General features: G+C 40.0%; 1 protein-coding gene across 1 annotated transcript; it reads left to right on the top strand.

The window, feature by feature from the left end:
- The first annotated feature begins 1,552 nt into the window (after positions 1 to 1,552).
- On the top strand, positions 1,553 to 21,239 carry pip4p1a (phosphatidylinositol-4,5-bisphosphate 4-phosphatase 1a). The gene is made up of 7 exons (XM_050074435.1): positions 1,553 to 1,761; positions 2,820 to 3,013; positions 7,492 to 7,598; positions 9,316 to 9,421; positions 13,040 to 13,092; positions 14,877 to 14,967; positions 18,354 to 21,239. The coding sequence occupies exons 1-7, from the start codon at positions 1,644 to 1,646 to the stop codon at positions 18,495 to 18,497; spliced, it is 813 nt and encodes a 270-aa protein (XP_049930392.1). The 5' UTR covers positions 1,553 to 1,643; the 3' UTR covers positions 18,498 to 21,239.
- Positions 21,240 to 21,241: the final 2 nt, after the last annotated feature.

The following is a 21,241-nucleotide window of genomic DNA, read 5'->3' as shown; positions in this document are numbered from 1 at the left end:
TTTAACTTTTGATTACAGTGACCACTAACTCAACATGCACATGGGCATAAGCACTGTATTAAGACAAATTTGAAAAAGTCTGAACCATGAGCGTCTGTGAAACCATATCATCAACATCTTAGGTTTTTTCAAGTCTGCAACACCGTAACATTTGAGGAAGTGAAGTGAAACATCACCAATTAACACCCTGTGTCCAGCAGGAAAGTGTGACCAAATCAATTAAATCTTCACACCCAGGAAAACTATCTAAATACCCTTGCCGCTAACTGCTTCAGTTGCTCAATGCTTAAAGGCAAAACTGGACAGCTTGCAGGTCTGGATGTTAAAATGATGGTGGTAGAAAGAAGTATTGTGCTTAAGTACAATTGTGAGGTACTTTAGTTTGCATATTTATACATTTATTTAAATGCTGGCGTTACATTTCAAATAATTAACTTTCTAATAATAATAATAATAATACATTTTATTTATAGAGCGTTTTTCATGGTATTCAAAGGCACTTTACATTAGTTAAAACTATCATAATATAGACTACAATAAAACACACACATCATTTACACATTAAAAGCCATTTTGAAAAGATGAGTTTTGATGAGTGATTTCAACTAGGAGAGGTCAGCGCAGTCTTGTATGTGTTTGGGGAGAGTGTTCCAGACGGAGGGGGCGGCAATGGAGAAGGCTCTGTCGCCCCAGGTCAGGTGCTTGGTCCTGAGTGGTGGAGTCAGGAGGTAGGCATCAGAAGAGCATTATTAGTATTTTTACATTTAACACTTGAAGTGCATTTTGTTGTGAATAATGTATTTAGGTTCATTTTACTTTTCTTTCTTTCTTTTTTTGAATGCAGGACTTTTAGTTGCAGTTGGGTATTTATATGTATGGAATTGCCAGTGGTGGGGCGTAGTGAACTATATTTGATTAAACTAGTGGTTTAACTACATTTTAAAGTAGCTTGCTGGTAGTTCAACTACATTCATATCTGCATAGTGATTCAAGTAGTTAAATTATTATTATGTTTATTATTATTTGACATTTTTGGTCATTTTGCAGCCGTTCCCAGTCTCCCCTATCTGTAAAGTGTATAGTCTATACAAATGTGCATAGATATTTGCTCCCCTTTGTAAGTTTTACAAAGTAGTATGAAGTAGGTAAGTAAGCAACTAGTAGGTACTTTTAGTGAAGCAAACTACATTTCACACTAGGGTAACTTTGTTTTAGCCTAATTCAACTTCTTACAGTGTGAAATAATGTGTGGCTTGCAAAGACTCTTTCAAAGTAGCTTCCCCAACGCTGGGTGTTGCTGATTTTACTTGGGTAAGTACTTTGAGTTCCTCTGCCACCACTGTTTAAATGTTACTTGTGAAGCAGAATATTCCTGCAGAAATTCCCTTGGAAAAATTAAACTTAACACAGACACAACTGGAGCTGTTGGACATTTATTAAAACATATTTCACATGAGCATTAACACATATTTAGTGTCCTGGCTGGGAGCATCCCTGGGCAGCAGTGCCACACCTCCGGGCTCCGTTACCGCAGCAGCGGTGGTGTGATCATGTGACGCCTGCATTTCCGACACAACAATACAACACCGTATTGGTCTGCATTCACGCTCCCACTTCCCCCCTCCCCACGTCTGGCTCTCGGTATGGCGGACGGCGAGAGGTCCCCGTTACTATCAGATCTGGGAGATGGTGCTCTTGGCAGCGGTAACGGCGGGGTGTCTCCCGGTGCAGCGCCTTACGGTGTGCCCAACAAACCACAGAGTGAGTATCCATGGTGCTCTCTCCTCCACCCGACTCCTGCCTGAATTAGCCTAGCTTACATTAGCGTCCACTGACAGGGCATTCTGGTTAGCCTGCTAGCTCAGCTGTGAACCAGCCTGTCGTGACTGTGTGTGTGCAGGGTATAATGTAAGCTTCCAGTGTATGTCTGTATAATCACCTCACAGGGGATGAAATGTACTGTTTAGCAATCATATTGTGAAGCAGAGACTGAAGGGACTCAGCGTTTTGCTAGCAAGCTAACCTAGCAACCGTTGTGTGTTAGCTTGCTAGCTAGCTCTACTTAACACCGGCAAACCACGCGCAAAGCTTCAGCTCTGCAGCTCAGTGATATTATCAATAAAAAACATTTTATTTAAATACACTAAAACAAATTATTGCATTTATTTCAATAGCTACATGATGCCCACTGTGCTAGCAAGCTAGATAACTGTACCGCTTAGCTAGCTAGCATCCGAGAAACACCTGATTTGATTGACATATGAGAGAGCCATTATGGAGGCTGCTGAGGGATGCTGCAAGAGAGAGCTGCGACCAATGGCAGCTCACACAGGGAGGGACCGTGTGTGGCTAGATTAATGGAAAGACATGAGATATGGTTCCTAATTGTCTTGTGCTACCACCACCTATTTCAGACACAGTCATGCACCCTGCTTGCAGGAAACGAGCAGGCAACTAGTTCTTCATGCTGCATTTGATTTCTAAATAAACCTGTCCTCATCCATTAAACCTAATTCACCCATTCTTTCTCAGATTTCTCTCAGTCACTCACTAGTACTTATTTGTTGAACCTAACCCTGCTCAGCATTCCAGAAGTGTTTTTCTCCTAAAGCTGCTTTCAGTTCACCTCGAGACCAAATCTTATTATCTTGTTAATCGTAATGTAAAAGGTTACTTGTCATGGGAATTGGGCCTTTTTTATTTCAGTCCATTACGCAACTCTTGCGAATGTGTTCCCTCAACAATCCACTTATTTGTCACTGGTCGCACTGCTTTTGTTTTCACCACTCTACCCCTTACTTGTCTCCCTCCCTGTGCAGGCTTCCCTCCGTTCCCTAGTCCCACTCAGCCCTCAGTGCTCCTAGGGGAGGACCCCCCGCCCTACTCTCCTCTCACCTCCCCGGAGAGCGGCAGCGCACCTGTTATCAGCTGCAGGGTGTGTCAGAGCCTGATCTCTGTGGAGGGAAAGATTCACCAGCATGTGGTGAAGTGCGGGGTTTGCAATGAAGCTACGGTAGGTTTCTTGTGTACCTGTATGACCACATGTAGCACACACAGTCTGTTTATGCACTTCATGCAGCTGCAACACACACATGCACAAATACTTGACCAGTATCTTCTGTTACAAGATTGTTTCACACAAAACATATTTTCTCTCATAAACCTCTAGTGGTGTCTACCCACTTGGGAGTTTGGTTTTATGTCACACAAACTCTTAGATATGTGTTTCTAAGATTTCTGCCTCTGCCTCAGCACAATAGAGGTGAATGCACTTTAGTTTTTGGGGCTCAAAGCAATGAAAATACAACAGTGTCTGTTTCACGAATCAGGATTCTCATTACCCTGGAGCTCACAGTGAGGTCACTCATAGTCCCCACTATTCCCCAAAATATTTTTCTGGTGAGCCAACCCTGTAAATGTACTGTACATAGCATTTAAATATTAGGAAAACATCTAAGTTTATAAATTTCTACTTTTAACAATGCCCACCAAGTTGGATTTGCAAAAATCAATTAGTCAGCCTCATGGTATTACAGTAAAAGAATTCTTTTCCAGGACATCTGAGGTCTCCTAACCACTGTGATTTGATACATCCAAACCCTAGTGCGTTTACTTAAGTAATTATATTGGTGTGGTCAGGCGAGTGTGACGTCATTCAAACTTGTAAATGCACCAAACAGTCATACGGAGCTTTTGTAAATGGAGCTATACAGTAGGTCCTCTTCCAAATCGGTTTAGCTATTGGTTCATGATGTGAGTGCAGTTCAGACAAATCAAAGCATATATAATATGAATATTAAACACTTCATGTGAATTAAAATGCTGAACATTAATCCTCTGATCCGTCAGGCCTGTTTGATGTTGGGTCTTCTTGATGTTAGGAAGTCTAGTCACAATCTTGTGTAGTGTCACACTACACAAATATTTTGTAAGCTCTTTACAAGTCAATCAACTAGACAGTGCTCATACTGAAAGCGTATGTTGACTTATTTCTGCTGGTGGTCAGGTTAAATTGGATTTGCCCATGCCATAAAACTGAATAATGATTCAGTATGACAGGTCATTTGTTGTCTCTGAGTTACCTGCAAGTTTATGTGACATGTTTACCATTTTTTCCAGGCAGTCTGAAGCCTAAATCAGAGTGCCAGATTTTGTTTTTACCAAGACTGAGTGAAATACTGATGGAAGAGAGGGGCCAAATGATGGTGCAAAAAGTGGTCCAAATTTTAAAAACCTCGAGTTTCAATATCATCACAGACAGAACATCGAGCCAACTTGTCATCTTGACAATGGTCTCATTATATTTCTGTTACGATTGTAGGTATCCCAATTAATTTGATCAGTTATTATGAATTTTTCCTCCCTTTCCTCCCTGATTTATGAAAAGTTGAACACATGAAGGTAAATTTAATAATTAAGTGTTAACAGTTCTCTAAAGGAAACAGAGAAAAGGCTATGGGACAAGTGGAGAGATGTGCTGAAGGTGGCACAGCGTGAAATTTCAACAACCGTCACCGTCAGATTGGCAGGTTGAACGGGCTTAATGAGTGCGCATCTCTTGAGATTCAGATCTGTATACAGATGGAAGTTGAAATGTAAAATGTGTCCAGATACACCAACTGGCAATATGAGCAATTCACAGATGGAGGGAACATATGTACATGCACAGGAATATGTCCACACAGTGTGTAAAAATAGATTGTTGGACACAACCTTATAAACCATACAGATGAGGTTTAGAATGAAATTAGTGTGGAGCCTGAAATGTTAGCGTTACAGATGGGAGTTGCATCATACAGACACAATGTGAAGTTCTAAAGATTTGTACAGGAATGTGGGCAGGAGGCAAAACAGGTTTGATCGACAGGGTCTTTATTGGTGTTAATTGGGCTCTCATCTTTGTATCGGCCCCCCCATTGGTAATTATCCTGATAAATTAGACATATTATGACTTCACAATTTTGTCTAGCCCAGCTTTAATTTGACAGTCGGAGTGGGATGACAATCAAGATAAGTAATTTCAAGTAAACAATATGAATAGTTATTTCACTGCCATTGATTTCAGTTGCAAAAACTGTCTTTCAGCAGTTAATGGTTATAATCATGACGCGGAGCATCTCCTTTTCTCCTCCAGTCACTCAATAGCAGCGACACAGCATAGCAGAAACAATCGTTATGTTTTAAGACGTCAGAAACAAAGGTTGCATGACTTGTTGAATTGCAAAGGACATCAAACATTTATACTGTGGAAAAAGTTAACGAATGTGGTGAATAATAGTTTCAACTTATTTATTATCAAAAGCATTTACGGAAGCAGCTGTTTTTGATTAGAACCTTGGATCTCAGGCTTCATCCAACAATGCTAATTAAATATGTTTTAAAAAATCAGCCGAATATAAGACAAAATGAAAATCTAAGACAAAATAGTGCAAGTTAAAAATTATGGATAAATTACGAATAAAATCGGAACAAAATAATGAAAATGTGTGTATAATTGAAACTCCTGTCAGTATAAAGCACTGCAGTTCAACAGCAACACAAACTACAGCCTCCAAAATGACCATAACGTTAAATCAACACCTCTCTTAAACAGTTTGAACAAAAACTAAATGTAACATCTTTAACAAAGTTAGGATTTATTGCAGGTCTGTTTCATAAGACTTCATTAAAAGTAATATAATGCTAACGCATATCTAAATGACAATGATTTTAATAACGAAAGGCGACTGAAATTAGACAATCGACCGTATGATTACTTGTAATATTAGTTTCACTCCCTGTCATTACCTACCTCCCTCTAGTGCAGATAGCAACTAGACTCCCACAGCCGTTGTAAGTGAAATTGATGATGGAGCAGGAAACTCACAGGACTCAATCTGATCTGGTTAGTCAGACTTTAATGACACAGAGGAGAGAACCATCAGTGGGACAGACAGCAGGATATTCTATTAAGTCCAGAAGAAGGTGTTATTGGTGTAGTTGTAGTCGTGTTAAACAGAGATTGAAGTTTCCATTCTCTGCTTGAGCTCAAACAGTGTCCTTGAAAACTGATTTTGGCCTGCAGTATTATGTGAACTAGTGAGATGATACAAAGCAGGCTGCACCAGCAAGACATACATCTGGCTGTTAAAAGAATATACTCATACATTATGGGCTTTATTAGAAAATAATTGGATGATTGGGCAGAAATCAAGTCAGTTGTGTAGGAATATTATTTAGCTCGTGAATTCTAAGCAGACGGCAACAAAAATATTCAGATTCACTCGGAGCCCAAAGTATAGGACCAGATCTTATCATGTAGAAGTCTCTGGCCCAAACATATTTGAAGCCTTTATCTGTGTTTCCCTAGAAGCAATGCTCGACAAACCTGTTGCCTTCAATAAATGTGTTTTTGATTGCAAAGAGTAGTGCTTGATGTGTTAGTTCAAGTATTAAATCAACACAAAGATTATGTCTGTTGCGTCATTTCAACAGCAACAAGCAGCTCCTGATCTGTTAGGGGACATGAAGCAGCAACAGTGGATTAGATTTAACTTTATTGTCATTGCACAAGTACTAAGACGACCAAATGCAGTTTAGCATCTAACCAGAAGTGCAAAAAAGGAGTAAAAGTGCATAGTAATGTACATAATTTACAGGATAAAAAATAGAGTAATGGAATAAACAGTATGGAGTATGAATACACTAAATGTATACAGCATGAAAAGTAATAACAGTGGTATGAATAGGCTAAATATATACAGTGAAACATAATGAGCACTGAAGGTAAGTATAAAATCAAAAACGTGCGAATAGCAGAGGTTGATTTTGGAAGTCACAACTAAGTCTCAAGTCTTTGTTCTCTAGTCCCAAGTCGAGTCCCATGAACAAAATTATCTTTGGTTTCATTTTTTTCCCAGCTGGTGCTCAGTTAACGTATTATTAGTTCTTCATGGCTCTCTCCTGCAATTTGATTGGATGCTGTCGAAATGGTTCAGACAAAGTGGATCTGGAGAATATAGTGTCGACTTGTTTGGAATGAATAGCATTACATTAGCTGACTCTGGAAATCAAGGGATATTAATTGATGCGTGGCATGTGGTCAGTTTAGGGAAGTTACCAAGTATTTTTAAGGCTCCAGTCCAAGTGAAGCCACAAATTATTGGTGTTTAAGTCTAAGCCCAAGTTGCAAGTCTTTTCTGATTTTGTCAAGTTGAGTCTAAAGTTATTGATTCGTGATTCAAGTTTGATTCAAGTCCAAGTCATTTGACTCGAGTCTACACCTCTGGCTAGTAGTATCATGACGTATCATGAATGTCGTCCCTTGGTTCCTTACCTGCGACTGCAGCACGGCCCCTTCCAATATCTCCCAGAATACCTCTCTCCCTCATGTAGTATTGGCTAATACTCATCTGTCAGGAATAATTGGCTTGTTATCTACCCCTATTCTAATTCATTGTTCTGCTGTCTTCTTATCTCTCCTGTCCCGTGTGTCTCTGTCTCCCTCTGCAGCCCATTAAGAATGCCCCAGCAGGGAAGAAGTACGTTCGCTGCCCGTGCAACTGTCTGCTCATCTGCAAAGTCACCTCCCAGAGGATCGCCTGTCCCCGGCCATATTGGTGAGAAATCCTTTCCAAGTGTGTGTGTATGTGTGCGTGTGTGTGTGTGTGTGTGTGTTTCGGGGGCGATACTGCAAGAACACTGTGTCTGTGTGAGAGGGAGAAGTGAAGCAGAGGAAACAAGGTGCAGTGGGAGCAGCAGTCCCTCAATTAAGGCTGTGCTCCCAGCGTAGTTTACATGCAGTGCTCAGCGAGCCGGATGAGGAAATAACAGCCTCATTAGAACAAGCACATCATGTGTTTCACTTCTGCATATAGTCTGTATTATGAAGGAGGCGTCTGCATGGGTGATATACAGTAGGTATTGTGTGTTTTGTTGACCAAATTCAGTTCAGCAATGGGTATTAGGTTGAGGTTTAATTTTCTGTCTGCACTTTGCAGCTGAAAAAAATAAAACCATCCAGCTTATGGCTGCTTTAATTATGTGCTAAATTCCAGCGGAATAGCCACTAACCAATTGCACACTTAGCAGATTTATTCATATTATAATATCAGAGAGCAAAGTGAACACATAAGTCTTTTTAAAACAGAAAGAGGTGATAGTGAACTGGAAAAGTTATATAGTAAATTCCGGTATTGTTTTTTTTATTCTCCAGCGCATAAACTGGGTTCAAATACAGTTTGGGAAAAGAAAAGTTTCACTTACCGCCTGTCAGGAAATTAGCCAAACAAAAAGCCATAAACCACATTTTACAGGTTAAACAGATGCCGATATGTTGGGGTTTTATTGCACAAAACAGAAGGCTGATTCAGTCACTGAGAATGAACAGCTTTGGCAGCTCATCTGAACCATGCTGCTGCAGCCGAGTGTAATTGGTAAGCAAGATAAGATTCCTTTTCATGCCCTGAGGCGTAAAATGTGCCAGAGCAACATTTTTAGCCCTCTTTTTGGGGGGGGGTTAATTTTCTGCTGCTGTGTAAATATGTATAATTTCAAAATGTACATCACACAATCTGTTGTCATAAAGATCCGAAACACTTAAATCATCTGTCAGCTTCAGTGTGGAGCAGAAAATAAAGCTGGAAGCTGATTAGGGTTTGCATGTTTCAGTATTTTGTGCTTCAGCTTGAAAAGATACTTAAGTTATTTGGTTTGAAATGGTTGTATATTATTGCTCTTCAGTAACAGAGGAGGAACCCCAGTCCCAAAATGAGTTTGTCTTTGAACCCTCTTTGAAAATATTGTCTTTGAACCGTGAATTTTGTATCACAGTTATGCTTGAAATTAGATGAGATGCTGAAATTTGTATTCAGAAAAACAAACTTGGGATTTTGTAAGTTTGTGATGTAACTGTTCACATTCCTGGTTTTATTACAGCTGACTAAAGGGAGCCCATTCAGTGTAAGTGATGTCAAAAGGTTGTATATACTCCTCCGAGGCCACTTTCCTGCTTTAAATTACTCTGGAGAGTTTACCCCTGATGCCACTGTTTTGCATTCAATCCAGACATGCTGACTAAACCAGACACATCTCTGGGCTGCTGTCTGATCAGTCTGAGAGACTGTAGTTGTCTGAGGAAGTTGCTTGTAGAAAAGCAGTGTGAGTGGAAATAATAAGAAAAAAAAAGTGAAACTGTCGTCAGCCTCTCCACGCTGTCAGAGTGCAACGTCTGCTCACAACATCGCACTGTGATTATTAGTTTGCACTAACATCTCGAGTTGTTTGTGGTGTGAATATTGACTTTGTGTGTCTCATTTTGTGTCTGTCCCTTTCTAGTAAGAGGATAATTAATCTGGGTCCAGTTCATCCTGGTCCAGCCAGTCCTGACCCCCAGCCAGCTGGGGCCCGGGTCTCCTGTGGCCACTGCAGCAACACCTTCCTGGTACTACACCCACTCCATTAAAAAAAACATTAAGTCAGAATTAACCACAAATGAATTTTTTTTTTCTTGTTTGTTTTTTCATTTGGGGCTTCAAGTAAATGCCTACAGGATTTAGAATCACAACACAGTTACAGTTTTTGTTAATTTCCCAGCTACAGCCAGCAGCTTGCTAGCTTATCTAAGCTTAGCATAAGGATTGGAAATGGGGAGGAGGGGACAGCTAGCTGTTGGTCCTGTCTCAACAGCCCGTTTCCACCAAACACTTTCGGTATGGTACCTTTGGAACCAAAAGTAACATGATAACAGACATCGTAGCTAGACCCTTGTGTTTCCACTGCAAACAGTACTCTTAAATGTGGGCATGGTTGTTGTCACTCACTGCTCCTCCATCCAGCACTCACTGTATTTCCCTATTATTAGTGACACAGATGGAAGTCTGCACCTCGTTTATCGTCCACAGAACGAGGCTGCACAGTGACATTTTCAGAACAAAATAGAACAGGCTCCAGTGAGAGTCTCTCTCCATGGGATATTTAAAAATAGCAGGTTTGTGCATTTAGTCCTTCTCAGGCAAGCGCGGGGGTTTAGTGTTGCCGTAGCCCAACGCTACGCAACGCTTTTATGCAGAATATATGCAGTTCACATAAACCGGTCGAAATTAATATATACAAATGCTTGAAGATCCTCTCATTACTAAAAGTGTGTGTCGTTTACAAACTAAAGTAATGGTCAGAATTGTCAGCTGCTTCAAGAGGCAACAAAACATCCTTTCAGTTTATAGTTACAGTAATGAAACTCTCCATGGTATGAACAGTGTTATATCCCAACATGCTGAACTTTTGCTTTAAGTGTCAGGTTTGGATTGTAAAGAAAACGTATTTCTCAGAGCAAGGAAGTTCATTCTTGTTACATTAGGTGTAACAAAATAGTCTGAACCCAAAGTTCCACTCTCTTGCTCTTAGAGCACTCAGTCACATCTCATACTCTTCACTCAGCAAATGGAGTTGGCTAAGGCATCATCATATAACAAAGTTTCACTCCTGAGCCAGCTCAGGACCTTGATCTTGGATTATTTCTTTTTAAAAAATGTCACAAATTTCTTTTTTACCAACTGTAAATGTCCACTAAATGTCATGGGATTCCTATCATAGCTTTTTGAGATACATTGCTAAAACACAGAAAAGCTAACTGTTATATTTGTTGAGTATTGGTTATTAGGAAGGGTATTTGTAGCATAGATTTTATTATAAAAGCCATTAGTTAATTCCCCTTATAAACCTCTGTGCCAATCAATAGGAATTGCAACATCAGTACAGCCAGTGTTTATTTAGCCGCTGGCACAGGTCCCCACCTCTCACGTCTCTTTGAATGACATATATCTGAAAAAAGACACAGCCAATAAAATCACATTCTCTTTGGGGAGCCAAGATCCAATAAAAGTGCTTATGAAGAGGTGATACATTACGATGCACAGTAGCTGAATCATAAAAGCAGCTTTGGCATTTGCTTTTTTGGCTTTCAGCTGGGGCTTTTATTTGTAGCTAAAATATCTTGTGACAGTTTCAGTAGACCTGCAAGGTTTTTGTTGTGAAATGTACTGTAGCACAGCCAGAACAGTGAATTATTGAAGAGCCCAAAACAACTTGTGCACACGGCCAAGTAAATGTTGAGTTATTGGTGTAGATCGATAACCCTATCAACTCTGCACTGATATATCCGGGCCATTTTGTGCTAAAAGGCAAAGTAGAATTTTAACTCACTGCTGTTTAACAATGTGTAGGACAGGTAAAGATGGTTTGGATATATGGTGAAAGGGAGGAGGACAGCAGAGTTAGAGAAAGAGAAGAATAGAGTTCGAGGTGAGATGGATGGTTCGGGGTGTTTAGCATTCAGCTGGACCTTTTCTACCTGTTTAAAGACAGGGAGGCTGAATGAAAATACAAATCTGTGCCCTGGGTGGCGTCGCAGTCATCCTTTTGTCGCAGATCTAGTGATAGCGTTCTCTGTGCCTCCAATACAGAGTGTTTTTTTTTTCTTCTTCTCAAAACAAGACGAATGAACAGCATGCACAGTGTATTCTGCTCTGCAGGGTTGACAAATGTATCACACCCTAACGTTAGAGAAGGAATAAATGTCTACACCCCGAGAGAAGACTTTTTATCTTTCTCATTTTTTGGATGACGTGCCGCACCTGTTGCTGAGAGCCGGGCTTGTTGTGTTACATTCCTTAAAGTATGTCATCAATCCATGCAGCAGCAGGCATATTTAAATAAGACGTCTGTAATTCGACAAGGAATTTAATGTCGTACACTGCCTCCGAGAGACATTTACTTGCAGTCAAAGCACCAGCCCCATCAGTGCAGATTTGCATTCGCATCAATTTGCAAGTAGTGCTGAGTCGAATTGTCATTTAATGGATTGGTCAATCAACCGAAAACGTATCAGCAGTAGATCATTAAGTCATTCATCAAGGAAAAATGCCAAGATTTGCTGCTCCAGCTTCTAAAATGTGAGGATTGTTGATTTTTTTTTGTCCATTTTCTATATAGATTTTTTACATCTTGCATCTTACATCTTGTTTTTGATTGTTGGTCGGAAAAAAACGAGCAGCTGGGAGTAGGACTGCAAATAACTATTACTTTCATCATGGATTTATCTGCGTATTATTTCCTCAATTAATAATTTTGACTATTAAAAGTTAAAAAAAAAAAGTTTAAAAAAAAATGGTCATCACAAGTTCCCAGAGCCTAATCCCTATTTTTATCTAGTCCAAAACTTAGTCTGTCATACATTTACTACATCATACATCATTTACTATCATTCATGACAAAGAAAAGCAGCAAATTCTTTCATTTAAGAAGTCAGAACCAGCAAATGTTTGACATTCTTGCTTGAAAAATGACTTAAACGATCAATCGATTATCAAAACAGTTGGCGATTCATATTCTTTTGATCGACTAATTGATTAATCGACTAATCACTGCAGCGCTAGTTGGAAGTGGGATGAATTTCTTTTTCTTTTTACCCCTTTTTAATATTTAAGAGGCTTTATAGACGACTAATCTATTAGCTAGTTGCTTTGCTGCAGTGTGTAGGTTTGATCTCTACACCCAGACAGTTAAATGGCAAACGGCCCTCATCATACACAGCCCTTCACATCCCCTCCATGAGTCAGTCAGGTCGCTAATATAAAAACCTCCTGGCTAGGACACACACTTAAAAAAAAATCACTAATTTCAAATGGGAACATATTATAAACAAGCAGTGAAGGACTTTGCACTTTTAACACCTGCTCATATTTGCACTTTTCTATTCCCTGCACAGGCATATTTCCCTCAGTTGTTTTTTTTCTGCCTGATACATTTTAACTCTGTATGTTTTTATTATGGGCAATGTCAGAAACAATTTTACATTTCCTTTTGATAGAAAATAGCATTTTTCTGATTCTGAATGTAAGCAGCAGCAAAAACGCTGGTTATATTTATTAGAGTAGGGGTCAGTTATAATTACAGTGAATGTAATATTGCTACTGGGAGGTTTTGTCAGCATTATAACTGATAATTTGACAAATGTGCATGTTGGTTTTTGGCTTAAGGCGACATGTCTTTGCAATTTCAGTGGACAGAGTTCACAGACCGGACACTGGCCAGGTGCCCACACTGCAGGAAAGTGTAAGTAGCTCTTAGCAATTCATCCATCACATCACTTCATTCTCACTGTACTTTAACGTTGTACATTTATGCTCTAAGGCATTTAGCTGAAGCTTTTACACTGTGAAACTGATGCAGAGTGAGCAGGTGTTGGTCTCAGGGTCTGCCACACATTTTCACACCAGTGTCATGCGTTAACATATGTCTCATGACATCAGGAGGTGTGTGGGATTTAGCTCAATGTATGTTTTGTACTTAAGGAATTTCTTTCAACTTTACGACAAACCACATTCCTATATCACTATCTCCATGAGCTTCTTAACATGTTCGGCAAGTTCATGGGACCTTAGGGCCTTTACACACTAAGTTGACAGTCTGCTGTTGGTCGATGTCAGGCTGTTGGTGAGGGTTTGTCGCCCTAGTTTTGGCGTTGTGTCCCACACCTTTGGCACAAGTCGACCCTTATTGAATCAGCATGTTGAATCAGAGAGAAGAAAAACAGAAGTGAGAAAAGCAAATGAATGGTGAAAGTCAAAAGGGTGCGAGACCAAATCAAACCTGATATATTATGTAAGATAATATACTTTTCAGCCATTTAGCTTAGCAGAAATGGTTTGTGTTTGTTTTATTGTTTGCTAATGATTAATATCCGTGGTTCTTTCAGCATTGGGTTGTGTTGTTAATGTGCTAACTGGCTAACTTGTGTCTTGAATCCGTCCTGTCAGTCTCCTGGTTTCCCCTTTCTTTTATAACGAACAGCCACCTGCTGCTATGGAGTTATTTCCTCTCAGGCAGGCGCAGAACATATGTGCAAGATGACAAGTAGCTGAGACGCACTCCATGTGAGGCGACGCAACAGTTGGCCCTTGTCGCCACTACTTCTATGATCCTCTTTGGAATGTCTGGGCCTTAAGGGACAGGAATTAGCAGGCATAATCAGAAATGATGCAGTACCAAATAATGCCATGCCAGTGGACAAAGACAGTGTGTGTGTCTTCGAAGTTCTCAGTTTTTGGCGGTACAATTATGAAAAACCACAACAGACCTTACAGGCACGTTTCTGAAATCTGCCAGGCACACAAAGCAACAATTCCTTTTTCCGCAACATCTAACTTCACAAGGTGCTGACAAGAAATGTAGCAGTGTGCCTGCTGTATTACTGCAGTACACAGGTGTGCCCTGACAGTCTCTGTGTACAGCTATAGTCATCAGAGTTAAGTTTGTCAAATCTAAAATAGCCCCAGAACCTAGATTGAAGCTGGACAGGTGCGGCTGGAAGTTGTCTCACTGCAGGTGTTTCACCGTCATCCTTCATGTGTTATTTCAGTTCTGCATTTCCAGCAAGACTTTGTCGTAAAAAGGTTTATACATTCTCAAAATATACAAACTGAAATTATTGATCCTGGAGTCGTTTTGTGCTTCAAACGCTGAGAGATGCCAAATAAGTTTTTAACCTCCATCCCTATTAGTTAACAGGACTTTTCCCCACATAATGTGTTTTGGCAGGTCACAGTAGGAAAAACACAAGTGTAAATAATACAATTAATTATAGCTCAGTTCCATTTCACTGCTGCAGTTTCAGAGCCCTGGTGTTGTTAATACTGACTCACAGTCACACTGTCATTACTGAGAACTCGAATATGCCAGAGCCATCGTTATTGTTGTTAATAACGCCTGTGCTTTTCCTGTTATGACAAGTCAAAACGCCTGCTGTGAAAAAAGGCTTCTACTTTAAATGTGTTGTGTTTCATTTAAATTCCTAATAAAATTAATTTCGGCGCTTCTCTCCTCTGTTGGTCCTGCAGCTCCTCCATTGGTCAGAGGTATCCCCGGAGGCGAAGCTTGTGGTGTTTTCTACTCTGCTTGCTATTCAGCATCTCCACCGCCGGGCTGATGGTGAGTGGACGCCAGCACACATCATATTTATATCAGAGAGACAGAGACCTCTTGCTCACTAATAACAAGATAATATCCTTGGCTGGTTTGTAGGCGTTCACATTTTTAGCAGGCCGAAACTGACAGGAGACATTGTTTTACTATTGTTTTATCTTTTCCAAATCTGTCCACCCCTTTTTTATTTTGCTATGTAAAAAAACCCCTTAGAATTGCGGATAAAACAAAGGTAGCAGGAAGAAGCAGGATGATTATAATCTCTCCTTTTGTCGTGGCTTGTTTAACATGGAGGGCGTGCACTTCACTGCCGCTCTCCAGACACTGTGTGACAGGCCTCTATTTATCAGTGAGATACAGCACAAACACAGCCGAGTCGAACTGTAAGCAGTGGTCAGGTTGCAACAGCAGCTTCAGAACCCACTGAATAGCAGAACGGATTCTTTTAATCCTGGCTCGTCTTCTGTTTTTCCTTTCTTATTTCACCCTCTGTTTTATTTACATACAACTGCACAAGGCTCACAATGCATTTTCTGTTTTATGTTTTCAGTTGCTCTTTTTTTAAATGGTTAAAATAAGAGTATAAAGGTAGGATAATCTCACAATTATATAGACAATTGGCAGAAATTATGAATAGATAGATAGAGCTGGAGACTCGATGCATTCTGCTTCATAGCCAGCAGAGGGTGCAAGATGAGCATGAAACGAAGCCCCACAGTACAGACACATCCAACACAGAATACATGCATGCCTGCCAGAGTGGAGAAAAGTAAGCAATGTGTGGACAATAAATACGCTGTATTGACGGCATTGCATAATGCTGGTGTAGTGGCAATAATTGCCTCACCATGAGAACAGGCTGTGTTTAATAAAAGGTTGTTTTAATTATAGGAATGGCACAAGAGCACAGGGTTTTGACAGTTTAATCTCTACACTGCGTCAATAAACTTTATCGGCAACAACCCATGACAAGTAATGAATCAAACTTCATAGCCAGACTGCATTTAATTAGGAATAAGGGAGCAGTGGTTTTACACTACATGACGGTAGTAGGGTAGTTTCAGGAGCTGTGGTGTGTATCCAAGTCAGTAACATGAGCTAAGAAATGCCATTTAAAATGTTAAGGCCCCCGAGAGCTGCCAGAAGCATTAAAACTTTATACATCATTTATAGGAGAAGAGGGGGAAAAATAATTCAAGGCTGAGGTATACATTTCTTTTAAGCCTATTTGATGTTTTCCCAGCCTGCATGAGCTGTTTTGATTACCTCATGGATAGATACGACTGCCAATCTCACTCTCTTTAAGTAAAGATAAAGAGCATCTGCCTGACAGACACCTACCTGTAACATACACAAAACCTTATCTGGATGTGTAGTTGTGGGATTAAACATGCTCGGTGGTTTATTCTAGATAGCATTAATCATCTGAGCCAGAGGTGTGGATCATCCAGACGATCTCGGGGTGTCAAAATAGGGAATAATTATTATTTATTACAAGAATACTATGAGACAGTATTCCTGGGAGCAGTACAAAAATTCATATGAAAAATGCCCCCTAAATCAAGTTTTCCTTTCTTTCTTTCTTTTTTGACTTTCCTGTCCATATTAGCTTTGCTGTAGTGTTGTGACTTTGAAACAGGAATTCATATTTCCATATCCTCAGAAAATCCCTGTGGGTTCTCGCAAAGTCACTTTTGCCATCTTCATTAAATAATTTTCTTCAGAGCAGCTGCACACTCAATACTTGATGGGAAAGCTATTTTCTCTCTTACCCCTCAGTCACTCTTGAGTATTGAATACTTCTATGAAAATTTGTGCATTTGAAACGCCACAATTCAGTGTCACTGCGTCAGTCTGGTGCAGGTGGATTAATCACCGACTTCAGATACATAAAATACACTAAAAGTCTGTCTTGCATGAAAGCGTCTCTCGGATAAATTTGTGTTTGATAAAAAAAAATGGTTGCAGTTCTGTCATAAAGACCCAGACCTGTTCATCTTGTACCTCTAAAAAAAGACCACTGGATATTTTGCCAGAACTGTGCACAATTTGCAACAACATAAATGGGTTGCATAATAAATGTGTAGAACATTTTCGAGTATAATTGTAGCTTTAGCTCTCTAGTTCCTGGTTGCATACAGCCTGATTGGACTTGAGCAGGCTCATTATAATCACCATAACACACTCCGGATGTGCTTATAATTCTCTTGAAAGGCTTTCTGAGCAACATCTGATTTTCTAAAACTTCCTCTGTTGTGTTGTCCCTTTTCAGCTGAAGACTTTACTGTTTGCCTCTGGCTTTTATTAAAGCAAATAATTATTCATTTCTCACACTGCACTGAAACTTATATTCTTGTATGTTATACCTTGTTCTAGTTTAGCTTGTTTTTATTTTCAGTTCTTGGCTCTTTTATGACTGTTTCAAGACATTTAAAGTCCCCAGTCTCCACTCAAAAATGTGTTTTTCTCATGTTTATGTCTCTTAAATTCAATGACTTTGACTATACTGACTTGTATCTGTGTCAAATTTGTCACTAGAGAGGTGTTTTAACATTCCTCTACTGAAGGGGACGATGTCTGTGCATTTTGCCAAAATCTGACATTCAAACGTACCCCAGTCTAGATTAGGTTGGATTAGCTACGTCGCTAATACAAAAGACAATTGCCCAACTAATACAGGAAAGGCATATTGATGAGGGAACAGACTTCGTAACAACACTGGCAAAGAAACCTGAAACCTCCAGCACAGAACGGACTCTTCAGTACAGCGAGGAGGAGTTAGCATTAGCATACTGAAAGTTTTGACAGCAAACATGGTGGAGTGTGCAGTTATTGGATGTAAACTGGACCCTGGAGCTTCCTTCCACAATCAACCAAAACCCCCATCGCAGCAGATATTATTGTATGTTTCACAGCCATTAACTCTGTGTCAGCAGCTGCCAGTTAGCCTACAAGCTAACGAACAACTACAACTACTCTTACCGACGGACTCGTCATCTGAGTCTAGGTGCGACTGAGGATCACACATTTATGGCTGATCTCTCTGATGTTTCCACTATGCTAACGTTAGCCATCTTGATGCCTGCTCCTTTTTCACTGGTCAAACTAGCGCTGGAGAATGCGGGTTGCAAAAGTGAAATGTACCTCAAGCAAATTTCTCAATGAGGGAGAAAGAGTAGATCTGCTCCAGCCTCTTTTCAGATTTTTTCTGTAACTATTATGTAGGAAAATCATGTTAAACAAAATAGTGCAAGTATTTTTACTTTAAAACATATCCTGGAGAGGAACTTTAAATGTTTCTTTTGTTGTTTGTATGTAAAACGATTTAAATTGCCCTGTTGCTGACATGTGCGATATGATTCTAACCTTGCCTCGCCTTGCCTTGCCTTCAGGCTGGAACGTGGGTGAAGGCTCAGACCTACCAGGGGATCTACGCCTCGTGGGCCGTGCTGCTGCTCCTGGTTCTCGTCACCTTGGCTCGGGCCTTCTACTGGGCCTGCATGAGGGTCAGCCAGCCTCTCCAGAACTTCACATAGAGCCCACCTCCAACTCTGCCGCTCCCTCTTCCCAACCCCACCAAGGCAGGATGAAAGGTGGCTTTAAAGAAAAGAAAGAAAAACACACAAAAAAAACGAATATTTATTTCAATCCAACTCCAGAAAGAGAAAGTTCTCCTCCTCCTGTCCCCTCCCCTTTAGTCAAATGTGTTTCTAAAACTGGATGGCGGTGGCTGCGACTGCTATATATCTATCGGTAATTATGATGACGCGTATAGCCTAATGTACTGTTTATCTGTTCTAATATCGTGGCCAGTGTGGGGTTCATTTTAACATTATAACAGTTACAATATTTTCTTCTTCTCTTTGCCCCTGCGCTGTTTATAAATTTTGGCTTCAGTCTGTGGCACATCGGTTGCAGCCTTGCAACTTCTAAGACGAGAGCTTGAAGCTAAGTCTTACATGTGAATATTGACCCTGTTTTTTGTTTAGGGGGACGCTCCCTCTTCAGTTCTAATTTGACATTATGTTTAGTACTTGAGCATTTAACATTTTTTTAAACCGAGAAGCAAATTATTTTGTCAAAGCGGCGATGAAGTCAGACGAAGCTAACAAATCGATGCCAGTAGAAGACGAGTGGCTGGAGGGACATAAGCCTCCTTTTGTGAATCAAAAGATCAAGTAGGTGTTGAAATGTGTCTGAAAAATTGAATTCAGCAGTACGTGAAGGTAGGCTATGATGTTTTTGAACTCAGTGTTTCTGCTGAATTTTCCCCTGGGACTGACTTTGATCCAAAGCAGCTTGAAAGCCTTAAAAGGAGGTGTGGTAGAAGGATTCAACACACACACACACATACACATACATTCACAGCCACATAAATGCATACCGGCACACAACAAAAGGAGGATGCTCTTTTAGAGTTGCAGCGGCACACAAACCAGTTTGTCAAAGGCATGAGCCTCTCTCTTCAAAGACAGACCTGCAAACAGATTTTCTCCATATTGTTGTCCTTATTTCGGTGAAGGAAAAAGTGACATGCGTGCCACTTTGCATGAAAGTTGGATATTTTGTTCTGGCCCTGTAACCACATCGGTCATCAGCAACAGCTTTACTTTTTAAAAAGTTTTTATCTTGTTATTTATTTTCCTGTTATCCCTAATTGACAACTTCTCCAGTTTACATATCATAAACAGCTCCCATTTTCAAGAGACAGATTTACTTTATTACACGCATCTATATGGCTTCCTCTGGGTTTAATTTTGTTCTGCTTGGCTTTCCAAAACAGACCAAAATATGAAACAAAACGCAAAGACATGTCAGTTGTTACAACATTGATGTCTGCCTCTTTTCACCTGCAAAACCCTGTAGGTATAATATCTGTTTTGGAATTGCTTTCTGTTGTTGGTTGTAAGCTTTCATGCTTACAAAGGGCACTATATATTTGTCTTAGGAGAGGACTAGGAGCTGAATTTTAAGGGCCTGTCTGTCTGTTTTGCTAGCTGATCTGTGAAAGCAAAAAAAAAAAGAAATGGTGAGCTTGAAAAATACAGTACTTGAAGCTTTCATAGCTCCTGATTCCAACCCTCAAATTTTAGGGATGTATAGCTGAATGCATCAGAGTTAAAATGACAGCACCAATTTTCTTGTGTTTTATTGCATCTGGGACCATTCATGTTGAAAAATGTCCAGTGTTTGTCATTGAAGATGGAGGCTGCTCCTGAGCTTTGTTATTGGTTGGTTCCAGGTTGAGCGTCCACCTTAAGGCCAGTGGAATATCTCTTCCTGCCACACAAAGCCTAATGCCAGTCAGAATAGGTCAGTAATATAAACACACACTACACTATACATTCTCACTCAGTGTAAGTCCCATAATGACTTCTCTGTCTGTGGTTCTGAATGTGGTAACATATCTTTTGTTATGAATTCTGTATTGTTTTTTTTTTTGTTCTGATTGTAAATATATTTGTTGTTTCATGTACAATGGAAGTGACTAAGCGAATTATGTTGCACTCCGAGCTTAACACTACTGCTGTGAATCGCTGCGGACGTTTTATTTCTTGTTTTTAAGAAGGTTATTTTTGCAACTCTTCACCTGTTACATATTTAACGATTTGATGAACTACTAACCTTACAAGCCTCTGGACGCCCAGCCGCGTCCGAATCTTTATCCACCGACACATCGACATACTCGCACCAACAAAACATTCTGACTGCATCACATTACATTTCTATCTCTCTCTCACACACAAACACACACATACACACCCAGCACCTTATACAGTAGTGAGAAACACTGCATACACCAAGTAAGACGAGAAAAAGTTACCCTGCTGGACTGAACTGAGGTCGCAAACAGTTCGTATGGAAGTGTCATGTTATTTATTACACACCCTGCAAAAAAAAAATGCCACAAATAAGTCATTTATCAAGTCCTGAGATCTTATTTATGGTGGAAAAAGTCTGTTATCCGGTGAGATTATTTCACTTTCCTCAAGACCAAGGACTTCTGTTTTTTCTTTTTTGAAATCAATACAATGATCTGCCAGTTTCAAGTTATGGTCAGTGCATTACTTTTTAAGACTGTGATGGGGGGAAAGAACAAGATTGAAGGACAGAACTGAGATGACTTGTTTGAGAAGACCTTTTTTTTTTTTGCGGTGGAGTGATCATGTTTTATCCATGACTGCAAAATAAATCAATCATGTTAATGCCAATAATCAAGAACCTGGCTGATGCTCTTTTCAGAGTTTGTTTACACACAAATAAAGACATGATGATGTAC

This window comes from Epinephelus moara, chromosome 21, assembly GCF_006386435.1.
Source record: "Epinephelus moara isolate mb chromosome 21, YSFRI_EMoa_1.0, whole genome shotgun sequence".
Taxonomy (NCBI): Eukaryota; Metazoa; Chordata; class Actinopteri; order Perciformes; family Serranidae; genus Epinephelus; species Epinephelus moara.
Note: the sequence above shows the minus strand (reverse complement) of the source record. Positions and strands in the feature narration are given on the sequence as shown.

Excerpts from the sequence above, each read along its gene's own strand:
- pip4p1a (XM_050074435.1), top strand. The coding sequence starts at position 1,644 with ATGGCGGACGGCGAGAGGTCCCCGTTACTATCAGATCTGGGAGATGGT. Across the intron at positions 7,599-9,315 it reads GCCTGTCCCCGGCCATATTG|TAAGAGGATAATTAATCTGG; the intron begins GTGAGAAATCCT and ends GTCCCTTTCTAG. Across the intron at positions 9,422-13,039 it reads ACTGCAGCAACACCTTCCTG|TGGACAGAGTTCACAGACCG; the intron begins GTACTACACCCA and ends TTGCAATTTCAG.